This window comes from Andrena cerasifolii, chromosome 8, assembly GCF_050908995.1.
Source record: "Andrena cerasifolii isolate SP2316 chromosome 8, iyAndCera1_principal, whole genome shotgun sequence".
NCBI lineage: Eukaryota > Metazoa > Arthropoda > Insecta > Hymenoptera > Andrenidae > Andrena > Andrena cerasifolii.
The window spans coordinates 9,419,967-9,446,220 of NC_135125.1; the positions used below are offsets into that span (position 1 = coordinate 9,419,967).

Here is a 26,254-nt window from a genome sequence, read left to right on the forward strand (position 1 = left end):
GCTATAATAATGGGGATTTCGGTTCTTCAAGCTCGAATGTCCTCGAGCTTGACGGGCAGAGCTTTCGCGAGAAACCTGCAATATCTGGTTAAGGTATCGTAAAGTCAGTGCATGAGTCAAGGGAATCGAGGGAGGCTTTCGTTACGAGTGATGCAACAGTATGTACTTGAATAATATATGTGTACGTATTCGACGTCTTATCGTTCGGTTGCGTATACGTTACATGCGTATACAGCGTGCTAAAGATATATTACGTAATAACTGGGCTCCACCAAAATATCTGACGCAGAACAGCTTTATCGAGAAAATTAAGCTTCAATACTTTAGTCCACTAGTAAAGAAACAAGGTTCAGTGAATTTATCTGCATTCTTTACGAAGCTTATACCCCAATTAGGCACCAGAAAAAATAAGCAATAAAATAATAATTGTTTTATATTATTTTAATATGCCAGATTACTGAAAAAAAAAGAAACTTCTACTTCTATTAGGTTCCAAAACTTTTAGCTGCTTACCGAGGCACTTGATCTTTATACCCTTTGTGATTGCACAGTTCTGTAGCCCCAGCTGCCACCAGCGAAATTTGCTATAAATCGCAGAAGGACGATAAATGGACATTCCTCGTTTTTTCCTCTACCCGTCGTATATCAGACGATTCCACTTTAATCCTCGGGCGACGGCAACTGGGTCCGTTTTGACCCGCATTCTCAAGAACCTCGTCGAACATCGTCGCTTATATTAGCCGACTTACCTCGATAATTATTTATATTAGGTACCGCAAGAATAAAATACTTCAGAGTCCATTCAAGCGACCTGGAGTAGTTTCCCGCGCAACCCCAAGTTTTCAAAGTCGGCTTTCCTAAAAATCGAAGCGCCGTCCCGATTTCGACGTCTATTTTCGCGTCGTAAATCCCACGAGCATCTCGCGCTTTATCAGCGACATCGGGTTAATCGCCCGATACCCAGACGACGCTCGGATCCGGGACAGTCTCGCGCGTCCAGGCGTATCTTCTCGCTGCGGTTTATATCGCAGCAGAAATAAAGTCGGCGGAACGAATGCGGGGGCAGCGGTTTCTTAAAATAGCGACGAGACCTCTGGAGTCGCGATTGTGCGTATATCTTGCGCCGGGGAACAAAGAGAGAGCGCCAATCGATGTGAGAGACCGAGGAAGGGGGGGATCCTGATGTGTCTGGGTGTAGGACGGCGGAGGAGGGTCGATTGGAGGACGAAGGAGACGAGGAGAAAGGCATGGAAAGAAGGCGACGAAGAAGAGGAGCGTCGCGCGTCGGTCACTTTGTCCCAAGGAGCTTGATTAGCGAGCGGCCAATCGACGTCCTCTTGGTCCCACATCCGTCCCCTTTTTCTCCGCCGCGATGTTGCCGCGATGCGGGGCCACCCGAGTCGGCCACCTTCGCGGGCGACGCTCGTTTCGGAAGTGGCCCGGGCCGTTTAACCTCTGGCCCTCCGCTGGACGGGAAACCCGCGGGAAGCGTCCGATGGATTCCCTTCAGCGTCTGTTGCAGCAGAGCCGCCTCTTTCATTCTCCCCAGTTGGCATTAATCCGCTTGTTTACTTATCGGTCGCGACTAACGAGCGCTAACGACGATGCTGCTGCAACTGAAACGCTGCGCCTCCTCTCCTCGTTCGCGCCACGTCGGGGGAAAGAAATAACGGAGATTTATGGCGCGCGAGATACTCGACGGGATATCAATGAAATATGGTGATCTACGCACTCTCCGTCGCGGCGAGCGTTTAGCCGATCGTCTAATTATATCTCGCACCGCGGCTATTATTGTTCTATTTATTCGATCCTTTACTTGTGCATCGATGGGATATTTATAGAGCGGTTCTTCACCTTTCGTTCGAGTTTAATGCCACAGCGCACGTCGGCCCTCAGCTTTGTCCAAGGTTAGCGTTGTCTAAAATTAGGCTTGCACTGGGTGCCCCATAAAGCGGAGGTACCTACACGATCCTACGCGAGAGTAGGAGTGGAAAGTGTGGGACGAAGTGTTGTCGCGCGAAGCTTCGTTTTCGAGAAAATCGCCAGTTCAATTCTACCCGCTACAGGCGCGCACACCTTGAGGGGTTACATCCACCTAGAGGACCGGGAAAAGCATACAAGTTCAGGATTTTTTTTTGGGAAAAGTGTAAGTGAAAATTATACACACTGTTTTTGTACTAAGAGATACATCTTTTAGCTGTATTATTCTAAATTTGCACGAGATATTGTTATTAACTAAAGGAGATATGGGCTTGGATGTGAGTCGTGTTTTTGTTGTTGTAAGCATTAGCTGGTGGACATTCCCTAGGCTAAATGATGTATCTGAAAGCAAAAATTCAAATAGATTTTAAAAATATATAACTGATAGAAGTACCTGACGTTCTCCAAATTTTAATATTGTATTTTGGTAAAAAAGGGCGACCATTTGAAGTTGCAATATCGAATTTCGTGGAAAGTTTTTCTTTTTTTCAAGAAGGCTTTGTAAGTATTTCTATTATAGTAAAATTGAAAGCAAAAATTAAAAATATGAGAACGTCAGATACTTCTGAAAGTTATTTATTTTTAAAATCTATTTGAATTTTTTAGTTTCAGATATATCATTTAGCCTAGGGAATGTCCACCAGCTAATGCTTAAAAAAGAAACACGACTCATATCCAAGCCGCTATCTCCTTTACTTAATAATAATATCTCATGAAAATTTAGAATAATATAGTTAAAAGATGTATCTGTTAGTAGAAAAACATTGCGCAAGATTTTCACTTACACTTTTTCCAAAAAAAATTCCTGAACTTGTATGCTTTTTCTGGACCTCTAGGTGGATGTAACCCCTTAAGGGATCCGTCGCGCACCTTCGAAACCGGAGAAAGGATGTTTATCGTTCCTTTTCGATTCGTTGCCTCGCGAGGAATCCAATTCCGAGATGCGTGTTGCGTTGCTTAGAAGAAGGGTGGAGTTATTTAGCCGTTAACGTGGACGAATCGAAAGCCTGGCATTGCGATCTACGGGGAAGCGTGATAAAGTGCATTCAACTGTGCCAAGAAATTCCTCGGCGGCCAGATCATCGCGAATCTCGCAGGACAATCTATTTCTACGTATCGCGGTGTGTGTGTGTGTGTTACTTTAATGGAATTACATAACTCCAGAGCCGCCGGGGGAAATTGAACGGTTCCGTTAACAGCAGCTGTTACGATCAGGCCCCGCCCGTAATTAAATTAGCCTTTAATTAGATTACAATGTGGCCGCGCATGGGGCCGTTTTTTCGTCAGGCCCCTGGCGTTCGTTAAGTCGTCCATATTCATTAACAAACACCCTCATCGCGCAATTATCATTTCCACGTTTTCTTTGGGCCGCCTTACTTTTATCTTCCGATCCAGTCTCCCCGTTCCTGGCCGCCAACATCCCGCACGCTCGTGGAAAGCTGGAGCTTTAGCTCTCTCCCCGCCGTGAACTCTGCTTTCTCGTTCTTTCCGAGTTGCAGCGAAGGCCCACATGCCCGTTTGCTGCGGCTTACGCGCGCCTCGCGCCGGCATACCACCGCAATGTACCCAATTTATCCCCTTTGCCGCGGGTCTTAATTAATTAATCTTCCAATTGAACCTCATTACTGCTTATCTTATCGCGGTGGAACGCTTGAAAGACTCCACGGGCAGCGCTGACATTCCTCGAGCGCGAGAAATTCGTTTTGTCGCGGGGGTTCATTGCACCGTGAATGAAGGAACGTTGTCTTGCACGTTCGCCTGCACAACAGCGTAGAAATAGAAACACTCTTGTTTCATGGCCATTTTCCACGCTACTCATATTCACTGCTGTCGAACTCCCAACAATTCCATCCCTATCCACCACGAACTTAATCTGAAATTAAGTACACACTGAGTATATTCCAAAGGGGTGGTACGACAGAGTCAAAGTGACACCGTAACATTTTTTTTTTACCAATTTTTAATTATAAATCAGGTGGAGCATTCGCCTCCTTCGGTGCTGGATTAACTAATAAGCAAAATAAACACGTTAGGGCATCGGGAGGAAGGGGGACACTATAGAATTTTTCTGAATTTTAAAATCTATGTTGGAAACACTTTTTAGTGAAATTATTGGAAATTCCTGAGGAATCGCACATTGTATAAGGGAGCTTCAGCATCTTTTAAGTGCTTAGGGCTTCTGAAGCGCTTAATTCGGCCCTGGTCTGCTTCACATATTTCTCAAAATTAATCTCGAAAATGGTACCCAGTGTGACGAAACTTTACGCCATATTTTTCACGTTTTTTTTCTGAATTCCATCGAAGTCCTTCAGTGTGAATCGGACTCGCTTAGTATCTAGCTCTTATCTGTAGGACGATAGATACGGTGTCCGCGCGCTCTCGCAACTTTCGTTTTTATCGACGACACACGATGCCGTAATCGCATCCAGTTGTGGCCCGTCAGCTTCGAACGAGTCGCTTCCTTCGGGCCCCTTATTGTGCGGATATCAACAGAATTATCTTTCGCGTTTCATAAGACGCCTCGCGCGGCATGAAGGAAGTTCATTGTTCGACGGCCGACGGATCTATCGGGAGACGCGGCCAGAAAAGTAGCAGCGGGGTTCAGATAATTCCGCGATGGGAAAGGAGGATCTTATCTGTTCGATTGCCTGGAATTTCTTCGGCATCCACTCGGACCGGCTCGTTAGCATAACGCACCGGTGTGCAATTACATGTAAAACAGGGGCGTTCGGCGTGGTAAATTTCAATTATCACGCGGGATATCTTTAAAAAGGGGACAAAACCACGCGGAAACGCTGCCGTGCGGAAAGATACGTCGAAAGTGTCTCATAAAACTTTTCCCTAACACGCTTCGTTTTCGAGAAACGCGCATTCGAAGCTGATGTAGGTGAGCAGCGAACAAAAATGTCACCACTTTTTAATATCGCCTCAAAACTGCAGTATGTGGCTCAATATACATATTCCGATAGAGTATTAAAAGCTATATAAAACCCAGTTAAAGTCGAGTGCATCAGATTAAACAAGAAAACACACTTTCAAAGCCGACGAAAAAGTTACCCCTTCTGAAAAGTGATAAAAAATCTAACCTTTTGTGGGGGCACCTTTTGCCTTTAAAATGGCTTAAGAAGTTACCAAAAGTGGTAACTCCTTTGTCGGCCCCAAAAATGTAACTTGTAACTGTGTTTTATACAGCTTCCAATTCTTCATCAGAATATGTATATTCAACACATACGACAGTTTCAAGTTGATGTTAAAAAAAATCGAAAAAGTGGTAACTTTTATCTCCTCTATTGTACACCACATTAATCTTCAATATTCCCCCCCCCCCCCCCAGGAAACAACTTTACCAACCACTATAAAATTTCCACCACCGCACAATTAACGCAATTAAAATTCAATCTCGCGATCCCAGAGTACGGCGCCTAATTCAAGCTTCCACTATCGCAAAACAGAAACTTCAACCGAAATTCCCCGCATTATATATACTTCATAAATCCCCATAACGTGCGCCCACCGACCTTTTTAATCAAACCCGATATCGGATACACCCAACTCCACGCGGGACCACATCGTTTCGATTAGGTCTACTGCGCCACGGAATTCCCACCTTGCATCGCTCGCGTGTCCCGTTCGACTGTCGTAATCAGTTTCCAATCGGTTCCAGCACTCGGCTCCGTTCCCGTATTCTAATCGGAATGATATCCCAGATTGCTCTATTTTCCGCTCCTTTGTGTCCCGTTCTGCGCGCGACAAAGGCTTTTGTCACGTGCGGCGTCCTCTCCGGACAGGCATCGCGTGTGTAACGCGGCGCGAGGCATCGGCCGCGGTGTCCGGAGGAGGCCAGCAGCCTGGAACGTGTACGCTGTTGCACATTGACGCGGAAACGCGGCGGAGAAGGTGAACTATATGGACACGGCACACGTGTTAAACTGCTGGCCGACATGTGCGGCATCGAGTGTCGATAGGTTGAGGTAGGCCGGCCACCGACCTCCGCGTCGGCTTCCCGGCTCGCGCCAGCTCCTCGTCCCTCCGCCTCGCTCGCTCCGGACGGGATTTTTATCGCGACTACCTAGGCCGCTATCGGGGACGAAATTCACCTATGTGCCGCTCAAGGGGGTCAAGCCCCCTCGACCGGATCCAGTAGTGCCACTTCTTCGAGAATTTATTTTCATGTAACGGGAACGGTTTCCTAGAAGTTTTTTTTTTCTCGATGATAAATGAATGTTTGAACGGTGCGATTTATTTTTTTAACTCAATTTTCGGCTAACGGCGCAAATACTGAATCGAAGTAAGAGCAGTGAGGTATTAAATAATATTGAATTAATGGATTGAAGTATAATAAAATGGCGACGCTTCATTTTATTCGCAAGAAAATGGCCCTTTATTTACGTACTAGTTGAGTTGATTTAGACAATTTAGAGGCAATTTAGTTTTATTTAATTTTCGGTGTTTCGAACCGGTGATACAGAGAAGCCTCCTTGACCCAGGCTTCTTATCAACGCTGACAAAGCATCGCATCGAGGCTCCTCGGTGTATTCATGTAGATTTTGCTCCGATTTCGTCCTCTTAATTAGGGGTCTCGTGGAACTTAATTCTATGCTAGGTGAATTGTTTAATTCAGTTATAATATGAGATTAGCTTGAGAGCGTACACTGGCGTCCACAAGTATTAGGACACCTGCTGCATTTGCACAATAGCGATTACTTTCCACTGCTTTTATTTTCTAGTTCTAAGTTTAAATTTAAAATACCGAATAGTGGAGGGTTTGTTAGAGTTCTTTAGTAAATTAATCCAACACTTTCCACGATTAGTCTACACAGAGTCCTAACTTTTAGTAATAATAATTCCCAAGCGGAGTTTTTATGCCAGTGAATGATTCATGTTCTCGTAATTTTCTGCTGCTACTAGTGGCATCGAAAGTGTAGCTCGTTAAGTGGACGTTTAGGAATGACTGTACTCGGGGATCTTCGTTGCGTGGCTTCATATTACGACAGTGTCGCTCCCCGTAATTAACGAGACAGTCATTTAATGGTAAAGAGGCTGCTCGTGTAGAGAACGCTGTTCTGGGGAACAGCGAGCTCATGAAACACGGATATCAGGGGAAACTTGATGCACTACATGCAGCTCATTAGTGATAACAGTCTTGTACTTCTTGGTTTTCAGCTGTGTCGACTTCAAGATATATCACATTTCTTTAACTTCCTTTATAAGCGCCTTTGATCCCTTTGAAGCCTAGAAGGCAAATTTGGTAAATTGAAGCAGTATAAATTGTGGGATCAGGAAACTTCATAAGAGAGATCTCGGAATAATAAATCTTGGAGGGTCGACTTTGGCGAAGTTGGTAAGGCGGCTGGCCAGTAGCGCATTGGATCCGAAGATCGTGGGTTCGAATCCCATCGCCCCCGAAACCATTTTTTCCCTTTAAATTACGAAACTTTATAGGTCCTCCTCTTCAGCTACGATTAACTAGAACCAACGAAATAGGAAAAATTCTATCGCCAATTCCAAACCCTGTCAATTAGTAGGTAAAATATAAATAATTAGATGAGGAACGACTCGAAGAGAGGCATATTATTCTTCTCTCTGAAATCGGTCACGTTCGTCCACTCAGGAAGCTACTGAAATTAATACAGAAGCGTTTCGAACGAAGGAAAATTGCCATAGCGAATTTTAGATAGGTTGCCCCGGGAGGGGGACGGTGGCGTATAGATCGTTCCGATCCAACCTCCCGCTGGTCGTCGAGGGATAAATCGCTTTGGAGCACGGTTCCACGAGCACGGTTCGCAACGCTCGCCGCTCGAATTTAATCTCATGATTGTAGATCGGAATTTCGAGCGCGGTGGGGTGGTCAACGAGTTAGGGAATCAGGCACTCTTCGACCATAGAGAGGAGGATGTCAGACGAATGCAATCTCCTTTCAGTAATTCATACTCGTAGGCTTTTCAGATTCGTCGTAAGTGGCGCGTAGCGGCGCATCCTACATTCGTATTACGTGGGATTTCCTTCTAATTCGAGCGAGAGTAATTGCACCTACGTGCCGAGCTTCGCGCCTCCATTCAAAACCCTCCGCCGTGGGTTCAAGCGGAGCCTCTCGATGCATCTTCCACTAACTGAAACTCCGAAAAAGAGAACTCTCGAGACCCGATCGTTACGGTTCAAGATTACAGCCTATCGTTTCAATTTCCTCGTGTGAAGGTAAAAAATAGGTGGATTGCAAAAAGTCCTCCCCTATTGGTTCGGGCAGTACAGTGCCGATTTATTTCCACTCTCAGCGCCTAGTTCTGCCTGTCCGAGCCTCGTTACACCGCGAAATTAATCGGAGAACCTCCAGCGAGCCAGAAGCGAAGGCTCTCCGAGGGGCAGAAGAAGGGCCACTCGTTTTACAGCTTCTGAACATCTCGGCGGGGTGCCTATTACGAATATTTATGGGCTGCACGATTCTGTCACGTCCAGCTTCAAACCTCCCTCCTCTCTTTCTCTCTAGTTGGACGTAATCGAGCGATAGAGGGTCATTCGTTAACGGTTAGATAGGCGGGCAGCGTGCGGGCGCGAGTTAGATGAGAATGGGGACCACTTTCAGTCCTCTCTATTACAAGGTGCATAGCTGGTAGAACAGATATACCCACGGTCCCCATACGGAACGTATTCACTCGCCGTAACGCATACATGAGTTCACGGGGCTGAAAGGCTTAGAGCGTTGGGGCGCGCCAAGATGATTATCATTCCGCCACCCTTAAATCTTCCAAATTCTACTACACGCCCATAAAGAACCCAAAATGAAGCTGTATTCCTCAGCTTTGCTATTAATGCGACTTTAATGTGTCCTCATATTTTACTGAAGAACACCCAAAGTATTGCGTACCTAAGTGTCTGTAAATATTTCCTCAGCGAAGATCTGACCGACGCGAAGGGGTCTCCTTTCGAATCCTTGCGCCACTGGGAGTGTTAAACTTCGAAGAGGAATATTTTCGGGAGCTCGTAGATTTAATTAACGAAATCCCTTTATACGCGATTCACGTGGGTGTATACCAAGTGCATGTCTGTTCCAACTAACTGCAGCAGGTCGTGGAATACCAAAGTAAAACAGGCTTGCCATTTCACGCATCGAGCCGCTCACTGCTGGCGAAATACGCGAGAAAACAGACATCCTTTCTGCTCCGTATCGTTCCACGTGCATTCTCAAAAGTATCGCCATCATCATCGCCATTGTCGGCTACCGCAATTTTGCGTCCCCGTTTCCCCATTTCGTCCGCTCTTGGAATCGGCTGGTTAACAACGGGAACCAGTTTCTCGCGTTAACCAGGCGTGCGCCTCTTCTGCAAATCGTCGATCCAACATTTTGGTATCGCCTGGCGCGACTTCAGGTCAAGAGGCCTCTTCTCCTCGATTGTCTTGTGAAAAGGCATTGGAAAGCTTTCCTTTTTCCTACTACGTAACTATTGGTTTAGAAACAATTTGCGATAGTTCTATATAGTAGCTACAATCGAACGGCAGCCCTTAAAAAGTGACGCGGAGCAGGGGAAACCGCGAGTTTAACTGCGCGCGCACATGTACCTACGCACTTTCGAAATCGATTTTCCCCGAAACGAAGCGTCCGGCGAAAAAAATACCTCGCTCCACCTTTCCCCCGTGTCCTATCGCAGAGAATCTACCTACCCTCTTATCAACCCAACCGAAGGACATCTACATATTTTACGATATAAAAAACGTATACCCTAAGTTTCCACGAAAATTAGAATTGCAAAGCAGGACTCGTACCCTTGCAAAGAAACTCGCCACAGTTACCACCCATGAATAGGGAATACAATCCCGGGATTGCGAGACTTTTTAAAGCCTATCTCGGGACTCATCCCGGGATCGGGTAATAGAAAATTTCAGTAATTAAAGTGATTCATTGTGTGCTAAATTTAAAATCTTCATTTAAAGTAAAGAAGCTTACTATCTATCAGTAGTATCAAACGTAAACTAAAATGATTTCAACAGTAATGAAAAAAATTGAAAAAAAATTTACTTCAAAAACATGAAAATTCAGTAAAAAGTACAAAATAATTTTTTTTAAGTTGTAACCTCGTCATTTGCACTGTGTAAATCCGGCGCCGTGTTAAAAAAATTGATATTCGTAGACTAAATAAGGGGAAAAAATATTTTTAACTTTTTAGTGCGTTCTTATGTTTTTGAAGTCGGTTTTAATTTTTGTTTAATTTTTTTTTTTAACTTTTTAGTTTTATATATATTCACACAGCATGCTGAGAAGATATGCGTGTACGTACATAAAATAATAATTAGGTGACAATAGTCGTTATTATTAACCAGAACGCAAAATATTGGGCCAATGTTGATGCAGTGTGGGATGGGACCACCGTGGTATCGCGCTCTTTCGAATAAAAAAAATCCTCAAAATCGGTCCAAAAAAACATACGTGTCGAATCTATTCTATAACGTCCTCCTTTTTGAAGTCGGTGAAAAACAGTAGAACAATGAAGAATAACAAAGTCTGAATGAGTAGGTAATATCAGTAAACCATTATAAAAATTTTTGGAAATGCGCACGAAGAAATCGCAAAGTTTCAGATTTACAATTTTTCGACTTTTACATGTTCAGACAAGTTGCGATTTGCAACCCGCACGATTTCGGAAAAGCGGAAGGTGAGAATATCAATAATATTATAAAATGACTATATTTATTTGCTGTGTTTATTTTTAAATTTTTCAGTTGTCCATAAAGTAATTCACATTTTTAAAAAAACCAAAAATCCTCGGGATTACATCAACTCGCGAGATTATTGAAACCCAAAAAACAGCCTTGATAACGTATCAAGTGACAGTGCTATCTACAACCCCGGGGGTGTGGGGGAGGATGAATCACACGTGACTCATCCCCCCCCGCATGAAATAATAATTTCGGGGGTCCACGCGACGCTCGATTAGAATCGTCCTCCATGACCGTTAAACGAGCCCGACGAATAGTTTGAAAGAGCCGGAGGTGGAGAGGAGGGCGTTCATTCAGAAAATTGTTCCTGACTCATCGAGCGGCGAGTGATGAGCAGCCGCTCGGCGGCTGGTTACAGTTTTACTACCAAACGCTCGGCGGATTCGAAGCCACAGAGCTGTTAAGGGGATTATAAGCTGTGCCAAGTAGTAAGTTCGTTGGACTTGGCAGTCGTGCGCGCGTTTGCTTTCGTTTGTCGGGCCGATCGCGTCCTCCTCCCCCCGCGGTGGTTGTTTTACGACTCGCCTAGCCTTGTAGTGAAAACCTATTTTCACGTGCGGCCAACCATTCACCTCGCCGGTATTTTCATCGGGCCGACGTTCCGCCATTGACGACCCTCGTCGTCGCGGTGGTCGCGTAAGACAACGGAAAGAAACGATCTTTTATGGGCGACGACGTTTCTCGCGCTCGCCGAAGCGCGCGGCAAGGGCGTGGGTGGCGAACGGGTCGCTTTCCTCGATTTACGAACAATAGAAACACCGTGTTCCTGTACGCGTCAGCGTGCAATAGTTACGACCCGCAGCTTCATTCTCCGCGTTTTCTAATCGCCGACGAGTCGGCTCTCCGGCCGAGGAGAAATAGGTGGTTGGATCGTTGCTCTTTCGCGGTCCTTTTTCTCGCCGCGACACTTCGCGCCGTATACGAGTCGCGACGTTATCGAAGTGGAACAAGTCGCGGGAAAGGGAGAATATAGCATGTTAGAATCGTTTCTCACAATGCGAGTAATACTCGGCGCAGCCAGTGTCGCAGCTCGGAAAATCCGTTGTCACCCAACGCGCGATCATGAAAGGTAACCCCCTTCTATAACCGCAAACCGCGTGCGTAAGCCCCTCTAATCATATCTGTTGAGCGTATTGACAGAACGCCCATAAGCGTTCCCCGCACGCGCCGCGCAGCAAGCATCTTTAACCGGCTGTCCATATTCAGAGGGGGTTACATCGGCCTTATCTATTATATCCAGCAAATACTTTGAGCCCGCCGAAGAATATAACAAGGTTCGGGGTAACCGTTGGGGGGTATAGGAAGAGCTCGCACGGTAATTCCCTTTGCAATATCGCGGGCCAAATATTTGCCATGGGGCCGAACGGTAAAAAGCTGGTTGCACTGGTCAGTGGAGAAAGGGACAGTAGCCAGCCGCGTTTGCTTTCGTTTTCGGCGGCCGATCGCGCGGCGTGCAGGGCGAGTGGGAAGCCCGGAGGGGTCCCATTGGCCCTTCGCAGTAGGGCTGTGGCCGATGGCTCGGCGTGGACCGGCGCTAGAGCAGCCAGCAACCAGCGGCGGCAGCATCCCGCGCGATCAATACGCAGCGCCCGGTGCTGCGTGTGCCGCGGCTACGTGGAAATACGGCAACGACTACCATGATCGTTGCCGACGAAGACGATGACACGACTACTACGTCCATGACGAGGACTGCCTACGTACGATACCGCGGGCATAACGGCTTGGTGCCTCAGGGAGAGGTGGAGGAGGAACAGGGAGGAGGACGTTGCCAGGCGACGGAAGCTGCCTACCGCCAGAGTTCATCGTCCTCCAGCTTGTTTCTTCTCCCTTCCACCCACCCATTCACCCTCCGTTTATCCTTCTCTGTCTCTCTCTGTCTCTCTCTCTCTCTCTCTCTCTCTCCCTCTCCCTCTCCTCTCCACTCGACTTTGTCTTGTTCTCGGTTTTTCTCGTTTTTTTCCATACTTCTCCCTCCAACCCCACGCCCTCCCCACCACCCCCGTTTCGCCGTTATACCACTCCCTGATTCTCTCTCCGGCTTCTCTTCCACCTCCTGTCCTCTTTCTCTTACAATCTGCTCTATCTCCTTTCACCTCCCTCTACAGTCGGGCTTCGTACTTTCCTCGGCTGCTGCTCCCCAACCATCGGGCGCACCACCGTGTTCCCCGTGTTTTTTCTAGCTCCTCCACTCGTCCCCTTTTCCTACCCCGTCTTCTCACGATGGACTCGGTTCCTCGACTTCTCTCTCCGGCTTCCCTCGCTGGCCGCGACTCTCCCGCCGCGTATCCTAAAGCTCCTCGAGCTCCCGCGACCAGCTCCCACCCCTCGCGCTCAGTCTTCCCTATTTTCTCAACGACAGTGCCCCTTTCTATATTCCGAACTTGGCTTTCGCTGAGCGATCAGCCTCCGGTTTAAATCCACCACGAATCACCGCCACCCTCCCCCGATCGTGGTGGAGAATTATCGATAATTATCGATAGTTTTCAATATCGAAAGCTATCGATATTTTTATATGACTATAATTCGATGGTGATCAGCCGTGTTTTAAAATAATAACTATTATAATGTTTTTAAGTAAATGAGGAACTTCAACCGTTGTCAGAGTTATGCAAGAAATATCTCTGTAGTCCGGCTACTTTCGCAGAGTATGAAAGAATCTTTAGTAAAACTCAACAAATAATTTCCGAGAGGCTGTCCAGAATAAAAGCAAAATTTGTTTACCTAATCGTTTTTTTTAAATAAAAATCAATGGCTATTTTCGTACACTACTCTTTTTTTTTAAACACAACTGTTGCTAACTTTTTCCAATAAAGATGACGGTTATTATCAGGGGTTGAAAACAGTTATGTTATCGGTTTCGGTTCAACCTATAATCTATACTATAGATTATATACTATAGTTTATTTATTCGTTATTTTAAGTAAAATAGCTTAAGGTCACAGTAATTGGTTAGGTGTCTATATTGTTAGGTGTGCTGCTCATACCCGATGCGCAACAGATAGGATACATTACTGTTATAAAACCGATATATAACCGTAACCGAAATCGATATAGCCAGAAATTTCGGTTCCTTATAACAGTTATTTAGAATATCGGTTCTCCATAACTGTTTCAGTCAAAACCGATATATAACAGTTTGCAATACGTTGTGATACGCTTGTGATACGTAGGTACATACATGATAGTGGATTTATGTTACGGAAACAATCGACAATTATCGCTAGTAGGGATCAAACTATCGATTACAATCGACCACCATCGCTAATTCTCCACCACTATCATCCCCCGGTTCTATCTCTTTCTGCGCCTATCGGTTTTCGTCTTCGCAACCCCTCCGCCGCGCAAATATGCTCGCGCGCAGTGTCGCGCGCTCGACTGGCAATTGCGAGATCGGAGAACAGCTGCCCCGCGGTACATTTTTTTCACTCCATCCCCCGGCGCCCCCGCGGTTCATCTTTTCAAATTGATACACGCGTTCCGGCGATACGTACTTAGGTACACTGGCGCGCGGCTCCTCGCTGTTTTTCCGCCGATCGTTATGCACTTTCGAGCGCGCGCTGCTGGATTTTAACGATCGCACGCCCCCGCCGACGACGCCAGCGCCGCCTGGGGACGCGTGGGCCCGCGAAATTAATCAGTACCGACCGCTTCATCGATTCTACGCCGGGGGATATTTAATTCCCCCGTCGCGTATCGGATTTTCGCGCGTTGCCCAAGTCGTTGCCCGTTCTAGTACGGCTTCGACGCCGTCGCGGCTCTCCTTTCCTTTTCCCTCCTCTGGCCGGTTCTTTCTCTGCCGGACGGTACGATATCGTTGGTAGCAGGCCGAGTTCAATGCACGGAATAATACACGAATCTATATTTCAGCGCGCAACATCCACCATCTTTCCCTCCTTCCGGCCGCCTCCGCCCTTTCTTTTCGATCCTCCGTTTAAGCTTCTCCCTTTCTCTTTCCTCTCTCCCCTCGATTCTTCCTCCTTTTTCTCCCCGTCGTCTGTCCCCGTTTCCCTGCGCAGCTCTCCCTAGACTCCTTCTCTCTGGAATCCACATTGGCATACATACTCTGCCGTTCTTCGCTCCCCCTCGCACCCACCCCGTTGTGCCGCCCGTTCGTTACTCACCATTATCAAGCCGGGCTCGCATCGGAAAACAGGCGTTGCACCTCCGTCGCGTCGTCTCTACCGTCGTTATTGCCGCTCCGTACACGGGGACACCTCTAAGGCTGCCTGTTTATCGCCTACCACCCTCCCGATGGAAAGAAATTTCAGAACTCGTATTTCTATACACTTGCGTAACTAAATTAACCAGCTGCGGACGACGAACCCGTACATATGAGTTCAGTCCGTGCGGAGAACGCCTTGTGGGCGTTCAACGTGTACGGCGGGTAAACGGGAGTGGAGGATTTCCGCACGTGACGTTCGTCACGCGTTCCAACCTCCGTTCGGAAAAAGGTGGGCCAGGCTTTGGGCATTCTGTTGCTACCACCTGTGCCAAATCCTGAGGTATAATTCTTTCTCTTATTTCTGTTACACTCGACGGTTTAAACTTCCTTCGGACCGCTACTGTGCGATTTACTTTCGTTTATATCCGAGCGCGGACGCCGGCCGATTACGGGCGATGATGAGCTCTTTCCGAAAGGGTGTTCCCATGTCATACATATCGCGACATTGTTCCCCTTTTCGTGGGACCGGGGTCGACGCTCCGGTCTCTTCTTGCATTATACGGTTAATTCAGGTGATTTCTATAGACGTCGGCGCGATGCATTGTTCCACTTGCGCCGATTGTGATTGACACAGGAAAATAAATGTTTCTCAGCGGCTCTTTCGCCGGTGTTGTTCCCTTCGCGGAGCTGCGGGTCGATAACCGCCGCGGCGACGCAGGGGGGTAATTGTGCGGAGACCGTTTCCACAGAAATTTCGGCTACTTTCTGTGTGCACGGCTTCGGGCGCGGGCTTCGTTTCAAAGGGAGGGGTTAAAAACGGTTTTTATTGAAGATTTTAAGCGGAGTTGAGTAATGGAGGAGGAAGGTTGAATGCGCTGGTCTAGCCCCCCTTGGAAGCTTTTATCCTTAATTGTGTGGTATTCGAAAGCTCCTTTTGACTCTCTCGTGGGATCTCCGAAGGAGCTTCTTTTGCTCGACCGATTCGACGTTTGCTTAACTTTGAAGGTAGATGCTTCTATCATATCTTCGTTCGCAAGTTATAACAGAAAATCTGGAAATAGCCGAATTTTCAGCGGTTAATTTCACCCCCTTCGAGTGAATTTGGGCAGCAAACAAAAATTGCGTTTTAATACGGACGAAATCTCCTACATATTCACAAAGTTTCAGAATTGTTTGAATTTTCGGGTTCGGGATCTTCCCTTGTAAGTTACCTATGCGTGCGCTCCCTTTACAAAACCTTCCGTAGCTCAAATTGCGCAGGTATATTTCTGAGACCTCGAATATTATGAAAATGCACAGAGAGAAAAATCGGGAAAATAATTTGCGCAGTGGCTTTTCCCTCTTTAATTTCATCTTCTACTGTTTCCTGTAGTACAGTTCCGTATCTGTTTAAAGTCGCCGCGAGGCAGGAGAAATTGTACACGTTTCGCGATACGATTCTGGTACCCTAGTGGTGTGTTTATAAATGAAACGCGTTAACAGATGGCTACCGAGCGATTAGAAAGTTTCGATTATGTGCTTTGGTGAAATCCAGGCAACGGAGATATTTCTCATTGACACTGTTTTAAGGCGCCATTGTGAACTGTATCTCTTTGCAGAAAGTGGAATAATACACCGTTATCGACTTGAGTTTCTATTAGCCCATCGTTAAACGAAAGGCTTCCCCCACACACAATTCGAATGTGTATCTTCCAATTATTCCACGAGTATCAATTAATACGGTTATTGATACATCATTTATCGTACTTCGTTGAATCATCAACGTCGAAGCGTGAAATCTTCCGGAACGTATATCGTTATCAATACCGATTGCAACTCGATCCACCTGTAAAGGACACCACAGATGGGATGGATGATATCTTATTTGACTCACGGCGTACTCGGTGCGTCGCATCGACGCGTATAACTGAAGGCATGCGGGTGCATTTGCAAATGTATACTTCACGCACCAGTAGATTTCTATTTAACTGTGACTTATTTTTTCCCCCCGTTGTTTTGCATTTAATAATCCGTATTGATTAAAGAAAAAGCGCAGTTAAATACGCACGCGAAAGTCCTCGAGAAAAAAAACACGAGATATCTTTGCACGGAGATTCGAACTGAAACCCTCTTGCGGAGCTCGGGATCAGAAAGCAAGCGCGTTGCCCACTGCGCCATCGAAGCCCCTTGGTGTTTCTTACTTTTTCCTGTCTTTTTATCCGCGTATCTGCTGCTCGTATAACAGAGGCTTCCAATCCCACGCGCGTACACACTTTTCAGCGTCGTATAGTAAATATTCAATGCAAATTGCGCCCATTCGTGTAAGGATACTTTGCATTGAATACTGATACGCCTGCTGCGGCTATAATGGATATATAAGATTTCCGAGTATCTTTCCGCGTAGGTATATATTATAGAACCTAAAACGAGAACGATTGCACGTGCTACTTTTATCTCTCGCGAATATCAACTCGACGCTAAAAGCTCGAATAAATTGCTGAATAAATACAGACATAGAAAGCAAACTATTATTGCATTCGGTGGGGATTTTGAATACCCCCGAGTCTCTTCCTGCTTCGATTCACAGGGAACAGGAGCAGTGGTTAACGAATCTTTTCTTCTCCCGTTGCAGAATGTGGACCATAAGCTGAAGTTCCGCTCCAAGAAGGGCGCGCTCCCGTTCGTCGAAGTGAATGGCGAGGAGATCGCGGACAGCACGATCATCCTTCGTGAGCTGAGCCAGAAATTCGACAAGGACCTGGACGTCGGCTTGACGTCCGAGCAGCGTAGCGTCTCCCACGCAATGATATCGATGATCGAGAATCACCTGGTCTGGGTGGTGACGTGCTGGCGCACCAAGAATCTTGACCAGGTCCTGAAGGGGTACAAGGTGAACCTTCAGCACGTCCTCGGTACCCGCATCCCCAACGGTATACTGAACTTTTTCTTCAAGCTTACGTTCGGACGCAAGGTAAATGCCGCTATTCGCAATTCAGCCGCGAATGTTAATTAATAAAATTCAATTATACAAGTAGAGAGCGAGAGAGAGAGAGCGAGAGAGAGAGAGAGAGAGAGAGAGAGAGAGAGAGAGAGAGAACGGTAGAGAAATAAGCGCGGAGGAGATGAAATATATTGATTAGAAGGTCGCGAGCATCCGTAGTGAAATATAGTGGGATTTCTTACAGGGTGCAAAGAAGGTGAAGGCGCAAGGTATGGGCGTGCATACGCCCGAGGAGGTGTCGAAGTTCGGTTGCACCGATCTCAAGGTCCTTTCTGACATGCTTGCCGACAAACCATTCTTCTTCGGGGATGAACCGACTACGGTAGGAGCTAACTTCCGCAAGCGCAATTAATTCTCACCTTTCTAATTACGACGCATCGATACGCTTTACTAAAGTTGCTATGCAGCTACCCTAGCAGAGTTACAGTTACGCAAAAGTAAAAAGAAAGGGGGGCGAACAAGTTGATTCTGTTTGGAACGAACAGTCGGTCGGTACAGAGATAAATGGAATTTCTAACGTGCCAACAGCTGGACGTCGTGGCGTTCGCGCATCTCGCCCAGATCCTCTACATCGACAAGGACACGCCGTACAGCCTGCGCGACTACATGCAGGAGAACTGTCCGAACCTGGTCGGGCACTGCTCGCGCGTGAAGGAGCGGTGCTTCCCGGACTGGGACGAGATCTGCTCCACCCTCGACATGAACACGCATCTGCCCAAGCCGGAGAAGCAGGAGGAGAAGGAGGGCAAGGAGGAGGCGAAGGAGTCCAAGGAGACGAAGGAGGAGAAGGAGGGCGACAAGGAGAAGGCGGACAAGGAGGAGAAGGAGCTGGAGAAGGACAAGGAGGTTGACGAGAACAAAGAGAAGGAGAAGGAAGGGAAATAAGCTGTCCCTGGACGGCGGGACTCCAACAAGTAATAAAGAAAGAACGGAAGGAAACGGGAGGGGGGGGGGAGGGAGATAGAGAAAGAGGAGAGTATGATTTAAAAAATGTAGAAAGTTTTAGGGTGTGATCTGATTGAACGGAGGCGGGAGGGAGGGGAGAAGGCGAGAGATTGGGGAGAAGACGAGAGATAGGCAGGGAAAGGGGACTGTTGGGGAGTGAATGCATGGCTGTGCGAATGCGTGCGTGAGTGAATTTTGCGCGAATGCTCTGCGAAAAGGCGAGTTTGGGGAAAGGGGGTGTAGAGAGCAATTGAGAGATAGGGGAGAAGGGGGAGAGAATGCAAGACGAGAGAGTGAGAGGAAGGGACGGGGTTGGGGGGAGATCCAGGTCTAGAGCTCTCTACTTATACGTATAGATATTAATAGACTCATAATGTTAAATACTTCGTTTATATATATATTATACATATATATACGTTCGAACACGTTAACGCCATTTCTCATCGACACACCCCCTAGCACACCCGGGAATCGCGCGAGGCGAAACTTTTACCGTACGTACCTCGGCGCCCTTTTTCCTCCCCCCGGCCGATTGAGAGAGAGAGAGGGAGAGAGAGAGAGAGAGCGAGAGAGAGAGAGGGAGGGAGAGGGAGAGAGAGACAGGGAGAGAGAGGAGAGTGAGAGGAAAGAGCAAGAACAACGCGACGGAAGAAAGAAACAGAACGGGGCTATCTCATAAGTCATTAGAATCGTAGGTTTGCAATATATCAAATGCAATAGCCTGCCGCCAGGTGTTGTGCGAGACCTTTAATTACGGAACAGTGGCCAAAACGCGGATCGTTCGTACAACCGCAAGATGCGCGCGAGCGTCTCGTAGCAGCGAGCCCGTCACGGAGCTCCCAACACGTCTACTCTGATGTTCACGGGACACAGCGTCTTGCGGTCGCTTCTACCCCCCCTCCCCCATTGGCTCTTACTGTGCAAAAAAAAAAAAAATAAGTTACGTGTACCTATTAGCGTTTCAAGCAACGTGTACTGTGTATCACATTTTACGATCTTCGTTTAGTCGTGCTTTGTTTTCCCCATTTTAGTTCTGTTCGCACGCTTCGGAATCGCCGTCCGATGGAGGGACGTTTCGATGTCCTCCGGACAGGATTGTGGAGACGAGCGTCGATTCAAGTCACCACCCCTCAGGCGCTAATCGCCGTTCACGTGCCCGCGCGCATTCCTTTCTGATTCATCGACGCTCGAGTAATCTTTGAAGAGTTGCTTCAGCTTTCAGCGACGACCCAGAGGCGCATTTAGCTATCGGGCCGGTGCACCGGATCGCGAATGAAGCGTAGGGCGTTTTAATCTCCCTCTTTTAATTTCCCTTTTGTATGGCGAGAATCATATAACGTTTTACTTTGACTCGACTCATCCGTGGTACTACTCATTCCCAGGCGTACGCCTTCGGATCGACTGTTTTTTTACGACGTTCTTTTATTTGCATTTTATTCTCCTTACTGACAACGTTCCGACGAGCGAAGACTCATTTGCGATCGGCGGCAGATATTCTATTTTACGGTTAATTTGTATATTATTAGAGATATTTGTATTACGTATGCGCGGCTGCAATGAGAGTGTAACGAGAGCGTCGCCCGAGGACGCTTTTTGTTTCTTCTTTTCCTTTCTGTGGAGCGAAAAGATGGAAGCGAGAGGAACGATATCCACAGGCGAGCCATCGCGCGAGGTGTCTGTCTGGATTCCATTTTTCGGCGGAAATTCGTGAAAAGCCAGAGAATACGAAAGAGCAGGAAAAAAAAAACAAATTTATATGAACGCTGTGCTGCCCCGTGGTTAGGTCCACTACCATTAGATGACAAATTTCCTCGGACGCGCGAGAGAAATGTTACATTTACCGTAAATTATACGAAGTGTCTTTCACGCATCGAAAAAAAAAGTAAAAGAAGAAAAAAAAAATGAAACAGACATTTTTTGATGTATAATGTTGTCGAACGGGAATTGAAGTTTTTTGTACCGAGGCCGGCTGATAACCGATAAAGCGGCCGCAAAAATATTCCACGAAGACACGAGGATATATAATGATAATTATATTTAAGTAGCTTACTATTATTAACGATGATATTACGATTACAATAAAGAACACAGGAATGAAAAAAAAAATGGTGACAAAAAACGTAAACAATTAGTGTGTGGAGCTGTTTATACTTAGGAGACAACGCATACGTTTACACCCGTGGTTACATTATTATTATTATTAATTATTAATTATTATAATTATTACGAGTACGAGTAAATAAATATAATAAAATTAGTGGCGAGGGAATGATGATAAAAACATTTGGACAAGACCATAAACGTTGCAAGCACAGTAGGTAGGCACATCCAGTACAGTAAGATTATCAATAAGAGGAATATTAATAATAATTATAATATGACTGCTCGTTTTATGCTCGGCGCTATACATTTCATTGTCATTATTATATCACCATTTATTAACGATATACATACGAACAAATAAAATGTGTTTATAAATATAATGTGATCTTTACGAAATTCATCGATCTTTGATTAATTCATCCAGATACGATGAGAAGTTTTAATATCCTTTTCGAACCTTGCATGGTGTGCGGATTGTCGCGCATTGGACGGTAGGTCTACTTCAACCCACGATTCCATTTATACGCCTCAAAATGCAATTCTACATTATACTTCAATATTGTTATAATCTTTTGTCATTCTTGGCACGAAGTACGAATACAAATGGTATCATATATAATTTCATATTTAGGGTGAGTGTAAATTCACCTTGCACCCGCCAGTAGGCTACGGCGAAGAAAGTTACGTTACTCAGTTTTAGTTTCATCTTACGACTAAATTCATGTATATTTCATAAACTAAAATAAGGCGCACAAACAAAACGACAAAGGCACAAAATCCTACAGTGCATGAATTGAAAAAATGTTGATAATAATTCATGCACCTTCAGAGGTGCAACCGGGCTTTACAACTCATGGGATTTCGTGTCACGAATTAAAATACCGACTTTCTGAGAAATCAGAGGTTTTGACGCGCACCCTACATTTGAGAACGCGGACTCTGAGAACTAATTCAATGCAATCACAGGAGTCTGTAAAGTTAGTAAAGGTATCTAAGAGTATATCTAGTTTCAATTCTAACCGCTATATAGTAGAATTAGAGCACTAAAGAGGTGAGTATGCGCAGCCGCCATATTGGGTCCTTCGGAGAGAGAAGATTATTGAGTACCCGCCTTTTTGGGTATTGGCAGATTCGCTTTATAAACCAAATATAAACTTAAATGTAATAAAATACTCTAATAATGTGTCGTGCATCATGTATCAATATCAACAACGCATATTTTGTTTATAAAGTGAATCTGACAATGCCGAAAAAGGCGGGTACTCAGTAATTTTCTCTCTCCGGAGGACCCAATATGGCGGATGCGCATACTCACCTCTTTAGGCCGGTATTCATAGTCGCTACTTATTCTTAAGGGGGTAGAAACGTCACGTGACCTGGCCGATTCGGCAGGTCGGTATTACAGCAGTTTGCTATTTCTGTATTCTATTCTGAATAAGGAAATAAATTCTCAGCTGTTCCGTTATACTTATAAAAATTTAAACGGAAAGTCGGCTGGTACTGTAAACGTAGAAAATTCATTGTACATTTCAATTACTTGAAATGTGCTTATGCTACAATATTCTACGTTAGCAGTAAGGAATTCTAAGTGAAAAGGGAAAATAGATGAGGGAATGTCCCCAGAAAATGAAATTTGTTAGGTTAGACATTTTTTTATTAGCAAAGCACCGAAACAGAACATGAAATACACTTATTACACGTCCTCTGCAGAAAGCAGTTATCAACAAACATTATATATACAAAATTGTATTGAATGTTGAATTGGGCTAGTGAAAATGCGCAGACTGGATACGCGAGATTATTATGTGGTCGGCTCCTCGAAGTGACAGAAAATATAACCTAAATATATGCTATATGACAACAAATGTTTAGTGGCTATTTCAGCTTCAAAGGCATCGCCTTAAAGTAGCAAACAAGAGCTACGCCTTTCATGGGCCTTTAAACAGTTCTCTTAATGTGATGCTTTTGAAAGACTCGAAGCTTGTAATTTCTGAATAGTATTCCATGGACACTAGTTGCAAAATTTTCTTCAATATCGACTTATTAACAAAGGAAATCTATGGTATTCTTAAGGAAATACCATAGATATTTGGAATTTGGATAGGAATATGTAAAAGGTATTTCTGAATAATAATACAGTTTGTTTCAAGTTTCTTTCAATATATTTGCATAAAAGGCCTTTACAGTGTTACAATAAAGTATAAGGTATATAAAGTCACTATTTTCTTGTGATTACTATCAAGGTTTCCATCATTCCGTCGAAATATTCCGAAGTTAAAACCTGTAAGAAGAAAAATATTTTTAGTAACTTGACTTGTCTATTATTGAAAATGGGAGAAACGTTACAACATTTTGTCACGTATGAAAATATATTAGTAAAGGGAATAATTTTATTGTGCAACATGTTGATTGAAATTAGTCGTTTTAGATTTTATGTTTCCGGTAAGATTTAATATTAATTCCTACCACTCGTAGCACTGTAATCTTATTTTAGAATAAGTCGGTATCGTTGGGTGCGACACGAGCAGCGGCCAATTCAGCAACTACGTACTCTGAAATCTGTTGAAATGCTGTGCGTGTGTGCGTGCTTGTATATGTGTGACATGTTTAGAGTTTAGAGTGTGCCGATGCGATGTAACTAATCTCACATATTGTAACTAGAGCGATTATTAATCGTGTATATTTCTGCTTTACAGGTAAGGAATTTTTACATAAAAGACGTTAAACCGGCTGCATTTTCGACTGGGTTCATTGATATGAAATTTGCACAAGATACTGCTTCAGCCGAACCCAGACCTAACCCAGCCCTTTTTTTTTTTTTTTACGTGGAGAAATCCCTAACGGATACCCCTAACCCTCACCTAGACCTTTTTTTTTTTTTTTTTTTTTCGTGGAGAAATCCCTAAAGGATACCCCTAACCCTCCCCTAACCCAGACCTAACCCAGTTACACTTGTAACATTTCATTGTATTGCATTTCACTTATTTGAATAAATTGCAGTTAAGTGGTAAAAGAGTTTTTTTATTTAACGAGCACTACTTACTCCTTCCTATTCCAAATCACATATAAAAGATATGCTAAAAAGAACACCTAAAAAGATCCTTCCACGCAGAGTGGTTTTAAAAATCTTCGCATTAAAGCACTACTTTAAATATGCCATTCACTACTCTCAAACTCTATCGACATTCGTTCAAGGCTTCTACTTCACTTCCGAGACATTACTTTGCGCTACCTCTTTCCACGTCATGTTATCCTGTTACGAAGCCTGATTTTAGAGATATCTGAAAATTTTCGCCAGATTTTGGCCCAGGTATCAGGAGAACATGAAGCGAAAAGAAGTATTCTGAATTTCAGCTTCGAAGGCATCCTCGATTCTCTCTCCGAAGACGTTACTTAGTGCCACCTCTTTCGACGGCATGTTCTCCTGTTACAAAGCCCAATTTTGTGCATTCTGAAAATTTTTGCCAGATTTTGGCCCAGGTATCAGGAGAACATGAAGCGAATAGAGGTATTCTGAATTTCGGCTTCGAAGGCATCCTCGATTCTCTCTCCGAAGACGTTACTTAGTGCCACCTCTTTCGACATCATGTTCTCCTGTTACAAAGCCCAATTTTGTGCATTCTGAAAATTTTTGCCAGATTTTGGCCCAGGTATCAGGAGAACATGAAGCGAAAAGAGGTATTCTGAATTTCAGCTTCGAAGGCATCCTCGATTCTCTCTCCGAAGACGTTACTTAGTGCCACCTCTTTCCACGGCATGTTCTCCTGTTACAAAGCCCAATTTTGTGCATTCTGAAAATTTTTGCCAGATTTTGGCCCAGGTATCAGGAGAACATGAAGCGAAAAGAGGTATTCTGAATTTCAGCTTCGAAAGCATCCTCGATTCTCTCTCCGAAGACTTTACTTAGTGCCACCTCTTTCGACATCATGTTTTCCTGTTACAAAGCCCAATTTTGTGCATTCTGAAAATTTATGCCAGATTTTGGCCCAGGTATCAGGAGAACATGAAGCGAAAAGAGGTATTCTGAATTTCAGCTTCGAAGGCATCCTCGATTCTCTCTCCGAAGACTTTACTTAGTGCCACCTCTTTCGACATCATGTTTTCCTGTTACAAAGCCCAATTTTGTGCATTCTGAAAATTTATGCCAGATTTTGGCCCAGGTATCAGGAGAACATGAAGCGAAAAGAGGTATTCTGAATTTCAGCTTCGAAGGCATCCTCGATTCTCTCTCCGGAGACATTACTTTGTGCCATCTCTTTCGACGGCATGTTCTCCTGTTACAAAGCCCAATTTTGTGCATTCTGAAAATTTATGCCAGATTTTGGCCCAGGTATCAGGAGAACATGAAGCGAAAAGAGGTATTCTGAATTTCAGCTTCGAAGGCATCCTCGATTCTCTCTCCGAAGACTTTACTTAGTGCCATCTCTTTCGAAGGCATGTTCTCCTGTTACAAAGCCCAATTTTGTGCATTCTGAAAATTTATGCCAGATTTTGGCCCAGGTATCAGGAGAACATGAAGCGAAAAGAGGTATTCTGAATTTCAGCTTCGAAGGCATCCTCGATTCTCTCTCCGAAGACTTTACTTAGTGCCACCTCTTTCGACATCATGTTTTCCTGTTACAAAGCCCAATTTTGTGCATTCTGAAAATTTATGCCAGATTTTGGCCCAGGTATCAGGAGAACATGAAGCGAAAAGAGGTCTTCTGAATTTCAGCTTCGAAGGCATCCTCGATTCTCTCTCCGGAGACATTACTTTGTGCCATCTCTTTCGACGGCATGTTCTCCTGTTACAAAGCCCAATTTTGTGCATTCTGAAAATTTATGCCAGATTTTGGCCCAGGTATCAGGAGAACATGAAGCGAAAAGAGGTATTCTGAATTTCAGCTTCGAAGGCATCCTCGATTCTCTCTCCGAAGACTTTACTTAGTGCCATCTCTTTCGAAGGCATGTTCTCCTGTTACAAAGCCCAATTTTGTGCATTCTGAAAATTTATGCCAGATTTTGGCCCAGGTATCAGGAGAACATGAAGCGAAAAGAGGTATTCTGAATTTCAGCTTCGAAGGCATCCTCGATTCTCTCTCCGAAGACTTTACTTAGTGCCACCTCTTTCGACATCATGTTTTCCTGTTACAAAGCCCAATTTTGTTCATTCTGAAAATTTATGCCAGATTTTGGCCCAGGTATCAGGAGAACATGAAGCGAAAAGAGGTATTCTGAATTTCAGCTTCGAAGGCATCCTCGATTCTCTCTCCGGAGACATTACTTTGTGCCATCTCTTTCGAAGGCTTGTTCTCCTGTTACAAAGCCCAATTTTGTGCATTCTGAAAATTTATGCCAGATTTTGGCCCAGGTATCAGGAGAACATGAAGCGAAAA

The 26,254-nt window shown here is 45.0% G+C and overlaps 1 protein-coding gene across 2 annotated transcripts in view; it reads left to right on the forward strand.

Moving 5' to 3' along the window:
* The window catches only part of Fax (failed axon connections), a 38,632-nt gene extending 17,373 nt beyond the window's left edge, over window positions 1-21,259 (forward strand). Inside the window, exons 2-4 of one of the 2 annotated variants that reach the window (XM_076817692.1) lie at window positions 17,463-17,801; window positions 18,001-18,153; window positions 18,360-21,259. In XM_076817692.1, coding sequence (XP_076673807.1) covers window positions 17,463-17,801; window positions 18,001-18,153; window positions 18,360-18,716 — 849 coding nt within the window. In that variant the 3' untranslated portion in view covers window positions 18,717-21,259. The remainder of the gene's footprint in view (window positions 1-17,462; window positions 17,802-18,000; window positions 18,154-18,359) is intronic. The other variant, XM_076817693.1, reaches the window with a different exon arrangement.
* Window positions 21,260-26,254: the final 4,995 nt, after the last annotated feature.